The sequence below is a fragment of the Thermoascus crustaceus genome, assembly GCF_041956765.1.
Source record: "Thermoascus crustaceus strain CBS 181.67 unplaced genomic scaffold VTN00scaffold_5, whole genome shotgun sequence".
In the NCBI taxonomy this organism is placed as follows: Eukaryota; Fungi; Ascomycota; class Eurotiomycetes; order Eurotiales; family Thermoascaceae; genus Thermoascus; species Thermoascus crustaceus.
The window spans coordinates 2,386,030-2,396,515 of record NW_027192531.1 but is presented as its reverse complement, the minus strand read 5'-3'; the positions used below and the strand labels follow the sequence as shown (position 1 = coordinate 2,396,515).

Genomic DNA, 10,486 nt, shown 5'->3' with positions numbered 1-10,486 from the left:
TACTTTAAAATGTAGATTATGTACATCGATGAATAGTCTAGGCATCACGATCTCTCCTAACTCCAACGGGTTCCATTAATCTATCGCGGGACCTGGATAAGCATCCACTCAGCTACACCTGCTCCTGGTTCGATGGCTGAGATGTAGATGTAGTCTCTCCCATCCTCATTTCCTGAACACCATCATTCTCCCAATACCTCTCTTGCCCCTTTGTCTTGAAGAACATACCGACAATATCAAAGGGGTCAATCAGTGTGAGAATGAAAGGCCGCCGATCCTTGTAGCCGGGGCCCTCAACCTCCGTCACACCATCCGTCGCGAGATATACCTTGTTGGAGCGCGGAAGGGACCGCATCGGATGCAACACATTCAGCAAGACCGTATTGACAAACATAACCGCCGTCTCGAAGACCCAGAAGAACCATTCATCCTTCAGGATGGGGCTGATGTGATCCACATTCGCGATATTCAAACTCGCAGCCGTGAAGTACTCGACGGTCCGATAGATCGTGCGCACCGTGATCAGCGCGCAGCTGCAGTACAGGACGTGCAGGGCCCGCTTCACTTTATCGTTCAGCACGCCTGCTCTGGCGCAGTTGTAGTAGAACTTGGACGCTAGGGCGACAAAGGCCGCCATCAGCGCGAGCTGCAGGATGAGGGCCGCTTTGAGAAGTGCCTTTCCCGTGTTCTGCTGGCTCTCGGTGCTGGAGGTGTTGGCGACGCGGACGGCGCCGTTGGCGGTGATGGCTTCGATCACGGCGCCCATGGAGATGAAGGTCGTGAAGACTCGGCCCGGGTGGATGGGGGATTGGTAGGGAATGTAGTAGAGGATGCGGCCGAGGGTGAAGAAGTTGGCGACTTCGTACACTGGTCTGGGTATTTCAATCAAGCAAGGTTGTCAGTAAGAGAATATGAAACGAAGAGAGAAGATTGATCAATCTGGAAACGGGCATGGTCTCTGAAGTATGCACTTACGGCCCAGCAAGGAGAAGAACACTGCTAGCGATGAACAGGCCCAGGTTATCCCATTCTCCAAATGCGCCTATCGCCCGCGTGATGAACCCCGCGCAGAAGAGCGCCGCCGCCCAGGACAGGAGACCGGATATTTTCCACGCTCGGTATTTACTGACAGTATATAATCAGTACCAAGGGAATGACAAGTCGGAGGGAGGGTGTTAACAAGCATTGATAGGCATGCACGAAGCCAGATGCTGCGAATAAGACTGCGAAGGCAATCGGTGCGCCTTTGTTGGGCGCGTAGTACCAGTAGCTTCCTGGCTCTTTGAGAGGTCAGTTGTAAGTTTTGTCAGGGGTGTGAGAAGTTGGACTTGCGGTATTCTGATCGTGGTTCGAGCATTATGAGGATATGGTTCTGCTGGGCGACGTGTTATTCGAGACGGAGAACTATATATATAAAACTAGACCAACGTGTACCTGAGTCTTAAAGACCCTTACTATTTTGTTGCATCCAAGGATCAAATATGTAGTAAAGAAGAGCGATCATGTTTTGGAAACATTCCACAGACTTGCAAGCCATATATATAACATCTTCAAAATCCCCGGGCTATCGGTGTCAGCTCGTATATCCAAAAAAGGGAATACGGGGCGCTCGCGAATAAAAGTCCCGCGTCAAAGCCACAAAACCGCCCGATGTGACAAGCTTGTCTATTGTACCCACTAGTGCCAAGGCCAGAGAAGTCTCGCATTCGGGCAAAGAATGATAGTATGAGGAGAGTCGCATAGTGTCAGGCTGTCTTGTCAGCCGTGAGATGTGGATACGAGGCGATGCCCCCGCGGCCAACGTGGCCCCTCAGTTAGGCTGTGCTTAACCTTCTCGGACGCAGGGGCATTACATTGTTAAAGACACATATAATTATTGGCTCTGGTTCACTAGTACATTATCCGAATATTCAATCCTCTATTGTGGGAAAGGAGACCATTTGACTGGTGTATCTTGGTAGACTATCAGACTGACAAGATAAGATAGGTAGAAAGTTCCTTTTTCTTGAAAAAGCTGCCAGATCATCAGAGCTCTGTTCCGTACCATATGCAAGCAAAGAGTGTGCAATATCAACAGGTTACTGCTGATACATGTCGAAAATGAACTTGAAATACCCTGTATGGCAGGCCGGATAGACCTGGGAGAACTCCATAGGCGCTCTGCGCCCTTTTTCTCCACCGGTAAGTCGGGCGCCAACAGTAGGCGAATACGAGCATGCCGCAGGGCTACAGCCCAGCCTATCGCTCGGGCACCCGGTCCCTCAGCTGATTCGATATCATCGAAGAGTGGGAGGAGAGTCTCCTGAAGATCTCCAGTGGCTGTGCTGGGGCTTAGCTAAACTAATCAAGGTAACTAACTAACTAGGACCTAGGGCTTAGGGCTGATTTTTTAGTGGGCTGTTACCGTGACGACAGACCGCTTGCCCAAATAGGAACAAGCAACACAGACTGGGGCCCCAGGCTCGAGATCGTCCGCACGCCGCTTCGAGAAGCTTTATCAGTCGTGGCACTGCAGTCTGTCCTCTACTTAATTACCAAAAGGGTATCCTGCCATTCCTTTGTCTCCACAAACTGCATCTGGATGCTACCAATATGAACCCGCCAAAGTCTTCACAGAACCAAGCTTCGCTTTTCGAAGTCTATCTCCGCTTGCGCCCGCCGTACACCCAGCAGCAGCAAGAGGGATATGGTGAACGATACTTGACCGTCGAACCTCCAGAGAAATATGGCTCGAATCCGACTCGTATCCTCCTGCAGCCGCCAAGCGAATCGAGAAAACGTGCAGTTGAGAAGTTCGCATTTACCAAAGTGTTCGAAGAAGATGCTGAACAGCTGGATGTGTTCAAGGGTACAAAAATGGACTCCTTGGTTAAGGGTGTCCTACGCGACGGTCAAGATGGAATGGTAGCAACACTGGGGGTGACAGGAAGTGGAAAGGTCTGATATAATCGACGCTTGAGTACTTTTTTGGAGGAGTAGCTGATAAAACGTTCTGCCTGCAGAGTCACACCATCCTTGGATCGAAGACGCAGCGCGGTCTTACACAGATGACTCTGGATATGATCTTCCGGTCCTTATCATCTAATATCCAAAGCTCAGATGCCCTCACAGACCAGGTACTCCTTTCCTCTTTGGCCGCATCGGACCCCTCAGAAGCACAGATCTTCTCCGCACAATCATTCCTCGACAGTATCTATGGCGACTCCAACTCGGACCGCGGCAGGTACTCAAGGGCGCAAACCCCAATGGCCTCTGCTTCTTCGAGAGCTCAGACACCCATGACGGTATGGAACCCTCTTCACCCTGGATTCTACCAAAAGACCCCATCCATGCATCCCGCATCGCTTCGACTGTACCCCCACCTCCCTCGTGTATTCCCTGGTACACATAATTTGGAGAACAGCCATCCCGTGCCCGCCACAAAGTGCGATGAGCCGAGGAGCAGTACCTTGAACATGGGAAACACCCAGAATACCCGCGTTTCACCTTCAAAGTCCCCGTACAACATTCCAAATAGAATTAAGGCCAGTGTTGCTAAACTACGATTTGGTAATTTAAAGGACACCATACCTGCCCCGAGCATCCCGCGACGCCACCTGCTCCAGCGAGTAAGCGCACTGCCTCGAGTCCCTGATGTCAGCCGCCTAGCAGTCGACGTCGATTCGAACTCTGAACATGTGGTCCTTGTGTCGATGTATGAAGTGTATAATGACCGCATCTTTGACCTTCTGTCTCCTTCCATGCCGTCCGGCCCAGGAGCACGACAGGGAATCAACCAGAAGAACCAGAGACGTCCTTTAATTTTCAAGTCGACAGAGAACTCCCCAGACCGGAAGGTTGTTGCAGGCCTACGGAAGGTTGTTTGCCGAACCTATGAGGAGGCGCTTATGGTTCTTGAAACGGGTCTTAGCGAGAGGCGGGTTACCGGAACTGGAAGCAACAGCGTCAGCTCTCGAAGCCATGGCTTCTTTTGCCTGGAGATCAAAAAGAAGGTCAAGGGTAGGAGATATGGAGAGGAAACGTGGACATCAACTACGTTGACTGTGGTCGACCTTGCCGGTGAGTATATACGGTCGGCAGACTGATTGCGTAGCCACTAATGCCGAGCTTAGGTTCGGAACGAGCAAGAGCAGCAAAGACCGCCGGAGCCACATTAGCTGAGGCTGGAAAGATCAACGAAAGTTTGATGTACCTTGGGCAGTGTCTGCAGATGCAGAACGACATTCAAGATGGAAACAAGGTAAATTTATGACAAGCTCTGTAGGATCTACAACGACTAACTATATCAGAACGCTCTTGTCCCGTTCAGACAATGCAAGCTCACGGAACTACTATTCTCGAATTCCTTCCCCACACCCAACCAAGCGGCGGTGTCTCATCTTCGTCCTCCCCAGAAGGCCATCATGATTGTAACAGCTGATCCATTGGGAGACTTCAACGCCACCTCACAGATTTTGCGATACTCTGCCCTAGCCAAGGAGGTCACTGTTCCGCGAATACCATCTGTCGCGAGTACAGTCCTGTCCAGTACCCCCAGTAGGCTGAGTGGAAGAACAAGTCCGCAGTCGGTGTCCATTGAGGAGTTGGAGATCGCTGCGCAGGAAATTGCCCGCATAACAGAAGAATATGAGGCCGTGGTCATGAAATTAGCAGAGGAAGAGATTGCACGTGCAGAAGCGGAAATGAAGCTGAAGGCAGCAGAAGAGAGATGCCTGATGATTGAGCAGGATGTGCGAGAAGAATGTTGGGCCGAGATGGATGAGAGGATGGAGGAAGAGAGGAAGCGTTGGCAGCTTGCGTGGGATGAGCAGGTGAGCGGAATTCTTTCTGCCAGTTTAGACTGGAAACTAACGGCTTTCAGATTGGTCGGAGCAATGAACATCTCGACAAGAAACTTGAGCTGCTGTCTCGTGAAGTAAGGGGTAGGTTATCCCATTATTGCTCTTTGGCTATTTCTGCATGCTGACTGGATCGCTCTTTGCAGTTTACGAAGACCCAGAGCCTTCAGCTGATGAACGGATCGAGGACCTGGAGCGGGAGAACGACCAGCTGCGGAGCAAGATCGCGGCTTTGGAACGCGAACTGAACTGCCGGTCTCCCACCAAGAAACCCAAAGCAAAGAAGGACACTACTGCAAGCCGTGACTCGTCCCTGGACCACGGCACTCTCGGCAGGGAGAGCGACATCGACAGCGCTCTGCGTAGCATGGACTACCTGAAGCTCGCCGATGCCAATGCTGCGCCCAAGCCTCCCGTTAAGAAGCAGAGAAAGATGACGACCAGGAAGTGGGACCTGGGTCCAGAGGATGAGATCTAAAGATTCCATCGATTCTCTGACTTCGCATATTGATGTGTTGGGGAGGTTACGACCGTTACGACCAATGGCTTATACATGGTGCATCTTTCTCTCATGACAAGATACCTGCCTCTGTGGAACGGCTTATGTATGATTCCCGATGGTATTAATTTGTGGATTGGATGGATGAACGGTTTTACTTGGTGGTAATTGGGGTTTACTTGGATTTTTATTGTATTTTCCCTACTCTTTATTTTATGTTATGATAGTAATTCCGGTCTATATTATTGTTTTGTTCTGAAGGAAATTGATAAATAGCATCGTTGCCTTAGCCTGTAAATGGTACACAGTACATGAAAGTCATGTGCAATCTTCTTCTGCCTTCCGGATTTCCTGTCTGAGTGAATACACCAAGTAACGCCTCTATCCAGAGTAACAGAAACCCCGTCTCTTTGTCTCTGTCTTCCTCGTGAGAAGCACAGCATCAGCAAATAACAAGGAAAGACAACACGAAAACAAAGGAACCGAATAGGGTCGGGTCGAATCTGCTAGTATACAGTAGTACATGGCTGGCTGGTCATAGTAAAATAATATAAAAATAAAAAAAACACAGTTCTCGAAAAAAAACATATAAAAATCAAAATTTAATAATCAAGTCGAGGACTGGTTCTCGGATGCTTGCGTCTCGGGCTCGTCGGAGTTTGTGTTTTCGTGTTCGTGGTCGTGTTCTTGCGTTGAAGCTGGGAGTTCCCTCTCGCCTTCACCTTCTCCTTCACCCGCTTCTTCGCCCTCGTCTTCGGGTTCTTCTCCCTCTCCTTCTCCTTCCTCGCCTTCTCCTTCGCCCTCGACTTCGGCTTCGTCACCTTCACCTTCACCCTCACCTTCTTCGCCTTCCTCACCATCTCCTTCATCCTGATCCTGATCCTGATCCTGGTCCTGCATAGACACCTCCGAAGCCCCATGATCATGATCATGATCCGGTGACCTTCTCGACGGCAGATTCGGAAAGAGCACACTCTTACTGCTCTCATCGTAGTTGAGCCTCGACAGTTTCTCCTCGTCGATCTCGCTCAATTCACTCTCGTCATCGGCGCTGTCGTGGACGCTGCCAGGGGCGCTGCTTTGGATTCCGGAGGTGCTTTCTTCGATAGCGACGCCGCCGGCGGGGCCGACGGGGGGTTCGCGGAGGTCGTCGCGGATGGTGAGGGGGATGGGGGCTGCGGCTCCGGCGACTCCTGTCTCGGGGGCAGTAGCGCTAGGAGCGGCAGTAGGTGCCCGCTGAGTAGTTGTAGTGGTAGTAGTAGTAGTTGTTGTTGTTGTTTCTCCCTCCGCAGGGGCAGGCGGTTTCGGTGCCATTTGTGCACGGGGGATCAGGGTGCGGTTGACGATCGTCTCTGCCCGTTTCTGGATGTCTCTCCGGGCGATACCCTTCGTGCGACCGCGCGGCGGAGCGGGCGCTTCCGACGGTGGTGCGGAGGTAGGTGGTGTCGGGGTATCAGCGGCTCCGTCGCTGGTCGTCATGAGAAGGTGGTCGACCTTCATCTTCTCCTTGTTCTCCTCGTTTGCCTGCTCGACGAAGTTGGGCATGTAGATCTCGTAAAGGTGGGCGTAGATGTCGGCGATCAGGTCCTCGAACATGGTCACTTTCATGAGGTTGTTGTTGAGCTTCTTCAGCTCCACGGCGTCGCGGAGGAGGTCCAGGATCGGGATGGCTGAGGGTGGTGGGTTCTGTGTCCAGCTCTCTAGGCGTGCGGTGTTGGCCACGAACTCGTCCCAGCTGAGCGGTTTGAAGATGCCCTCTTCGTGGCCTTCGGGGATGTTGCCCGCTCGGCGGATAAGCTGATAGAAACAGTTAGTCGCGACCGGTCTATGTCTTTATCTACAGTGCAGGCTTACCTTAGCGTAGACGATGCATATATCCTCCCAGAGCTTGGAGTGGTTTATGAAGTCACCTTGCTTCTTCCTCACCCGACGCAGCAGTTGATCAAGGCTTGCACGATCGTTGAGCTGGTCAAGAAGATGGACGAAGAAGTATACATATCGCGTAGTGTAAACGAAATGTCTACCGGGACGCTCAAACTCTGGTTTCCAGACCTGCAGGGTCATGGTCTTCGTGAAGATCTGCTGCGTAAACTCATGCTTAGCACCCATAGCTGCTGCGACGTCCTTGTGATCATCATAGATAACATGAGCAGCCTGCAAAGAAGTCAGTCGAGCCCAGCAGGAAGAGCACCGCAGATGATCATACCCTTGCAATAATACGGTGATGCCAATTGGACTTATCCGCATTTCTTAGGTTCTTCAGGACTTCTAGAATATAGGATTCCCAGGACTCTGGATTGTCCTCTGGAGGTGCAACCTTCCGTGCCCATGCGGTCGCCAAGAGAGTCTGACTGCCCTCAGTCGGCTGGAAACTGTTAGCAAGAGGAACATCACGGTGGGGGAGATGTCTTACTTTGAGTACACCACTACGAACAAGTTTGTGAACAACAGACACAAGTCTGAAGTGGGGTTCAAAGATGGGCTCCGAGCGACTGTCTTTACGTTCGGGCAGAGCTTCAATGGCATCAAGCAGCGAATCCAGGACGTCGTCGACTTCGATGCGCTTGGCATTTCCCCTCACAGAATCTTCACAGCTAAACATTTTCCAAAGGCATTTGCTGAGCATGTAGTGGTTCCTAAAGCACCGTTAGGTTCCGACAATCTCCAAAACATGGGAGTTCTTCTAGTTACTTACATCCACAGGTTGGGCTTATCAACCATCGCACGCCTCAGTAGATAGCTCGCAAATTTCCACACGGAATATAGTCTCATCTCCTTGAACGGCCGACCCTTGTACATCTGTTGGTTTTCTCCGCTGCTGAAGTGGCGAGTGAAGTCGGCTAGGCTGAATGCTCCCATGGAGAAAGGCTCCCGTGAAGACGAGTACATACGGATTCCAAAGTCCGTGTAGAGGTCAGAGAGGACCGCTCGCGTTTCCGGAGTGGGTTCTGCTGTCCTGATCGCTGAGGCGACAGCCATGGCATAACAGTGGATTGCATTCCGCTGCAAAACTACCAGTTCGGTTCTGTTGCTGTTGATTTTGTCTGCAGACCAGGTGACGTCTTCTTCCAGCTTTGAATCGAATACCTGCGCAAGTCGATACCAAGTTTCCCACCTTCCTGTGCCATGTTCCAGGTCATGCCTGAAGAACATAATAGCTTCATCCAGATCCGTGGTGGGAACTGGATTGAGACGCTTCTGGGAGCGGAATTTCGTTAGGGCTGCGTAACCAAGGAGGAAGAACCACCCCTTTTCAGCTATCTTCGTGTTTTCAGCCGGAACGGGCACCATGGAGAGTTCGCCTATTCCTTGAACCGCACGGAAAAGGTCCGAAGGGTTAATCGGAGACTTCAAATAAGCAGACAAGACCCGCCTGTTGAACTGTAAGGGAGGCGATGACTTCGTAAAGCCGATGGCGGACTGCATCTCCTCCATGGTATGTTTCAACTCCGATTTCGACAGATCTTTGATGTTCATTCTCTTCGCCTGCGCCATCACAAAGTCCATCATCATTATGGCTGTATCACGATCCAACCTTTCTGCAGGACATCCGTGTTCAGCGAAACCATCGTAAGCTGAGAACTTCAGTCCATGCAGATCGAACAGCACTTGTGAAATGTCAGACTCATAATCATCTTCGGTCTGCAGCGTGAAAAGCTCGGACTTCATGACCCTCAGGAGTAGCTTGTTAGAGTACTTGCAGAGGGAACGGACACCAAGGGCCTCGTGCACAGAGCGCAAGAAGTGGACTCGGTCATCGGCGGGAGTGTCGAAAATCTCCTTCTCCTGTTCCATAGACTCTTTCACCATGCAATACAGCAACATCCAGCTACGAGCTTGCATATCGCGCAATTTGTCTTTGAAGTTTTCAAGTGACTTTGACAGCGAGCCACGAAGGTCAGGCGGGGGCACTTGGCCCACACGAACGGCGTCCTCGTAGAGGGCAAAGCTGTGAAGAAGTTTGACGAGTTGCGCAACGGCAGACATCGATGACCGCAGGTGATCCATATCAATACACTCAAAGGACTTCGGGTGAAAGTTTACTACGTGTGCAAGTAATTTGGTGAGAAGGTCATCCAGGGATTTCAGCCACCTAAGTAAAGCTACTTGGCGGTGGTCACTTGGACCCTCGAGATGTGAAGCACTGCGGAGCTCTTGCATGATGACCTCGATGCTTCGAAAGTAGCACGAGATCATTTTCGGAGTGTAATCGATGGCATTGTACGCCTCCTGGAGTCTCCGCCACAAAAAGAGTCGCATAGTGGCGTCTGCACGGTCCAGGAACGAGGCTATTTCCTGTATTTGAAGTGTCGGAAGTCCTTGGGCGTGTTCACCTGGTAATCCATCCTGGATGAACTCCACAGATGAAGGCTCGAGAATTGGTTCAATGCTCTCAATAAGATCGACAGGATTCTCTGAATCCGAACCGAAGATCTTCATGAAGAAATCCATGGAATTAAGCCGCGAAATCTCTTGGTCTAGCGCCGCAATTGATATCTCAGGCATTACGGCGTTGTTCATCAGAGTAATCACTGGGTTTCCGAGAGAGAGCAGAACGTGTTTCAGATCATGAAGACATAACATAATATGCTCTCGCGCAGCGTCTTCAGCCATATTAGAATGGAAAGTAGACGACCACAAATGGCGGAGACCGATCACATTCCGATATTCTCCAGTGGGACCGTGATCCATAAAGTGATTGACTGAAGTGCGAGCCAAGGTAGCCCATCTGGCGAGACGATCACGCTGGAGAAGCCGGGTACCTTGGTCGACCTCGCTATTGGGATTGTTGATGAGAGCGTATATATCCAGATGGATCTCGAAAAGAGTCTGAATCATCTCCATATCCGAAAAATGCCCGGGTTTGTATTTGAAAGGGGAACCCGACGCGTGTTGCAAAATCCGTCGCTCGAGTTCCGCAACACGCCCGGACATCGTATTGTAGATAAACTCATCTTCCCTTATTAGAATTTGTACCACGGTTTCTTTCAGATCATCTGGCCACAGAAGAGACATATAAGTCGACTCCGTGCTGGGCCAGCCAGAACGCTTCGACACAGAGTCCTGTGCAGAATAAATCCCGGTCTCGGGCATAAGAAGGCTTTCGAGCCAGCCGAACGCAACTTCGTGCAGGTGCGACCATCCATCA

At 51.0% G+C, this 10,486-nt stretch overlaps 3 protein-coding genes across 3 annotated transcripts; 1 reads left to right on the top strand and 2 right to left on the bottom strand.

The window, feature by feature from the left end:
* Window positions 1-112: 112 nt before the first annotated feature.
* On the bottom strand, window positions 113-1,357 carry VTN00DRAFT_8343 (uncharacterized protein; the record flags this gene model as incomplete). The annotated part of the gene is made up of 4 exons (XM_069435187.1): window positions 113-872; window positions 976-1,125; window positions 1,181-1,280; window positions 1,333-1,357. The coding sequence occupies 4 exons, from the start codon at window positions 1,355-1,357 to the stop codon at window positions 113-115; spliced, it is 1,035 nt and encodes a 344-aa protein (XP_069286609.1).
* Window positions 1,358-2,592: 1,235 nt separating this feature from the next.
* VTN00DRAFT_8342 (uncharacterized protein) lies at window positions 2,593-5,316 on the top strand (the record flags this gene model as incomplete). Its single annotated transcript, XM_069435186.1, has 7 exons — window positions 2,593-2,937; window positions 3,003-3,284; window positions 3,561-4,059; window positions 4,113-4,240; window positions 4,290-4,811; window positions 4,862-4,922; window positions 4,985-5,316. 7 exons carry the CDS (start codon window positions 2,593-2,595, stop codon window positions 5,314-5,316), a joined length of 2,169 nt encoding a protein of 722 aa, XP_069286608.1.
* Window positions 5,317-5,946: 630 nt separating this feature from the next.
* VTN00DRAFT_8341 (uncharacterized protein) lies at window positions 5,947-10,272 on the bottom strand (the record flags this gene model as incomplete). Its single annotated transcript, XM_069435185.1, has 5 exons — window positions 5,947-7,134; window positions 7,192-7,491; window positions 7,544-7,702; window positions 7,751-7,973; window positions 8,033-10,272. The coding sequence occupies 5 exons, from the start codon at window positions 10,270-10,272 to the stop codon at window positions 5,947-5,949; spliced, it is 4,110 nt and encodes a 1,369-aa protein (XP_069286607.1).
* Window positions 10,273-10,486: the final 214 nt, after the last annotated feature.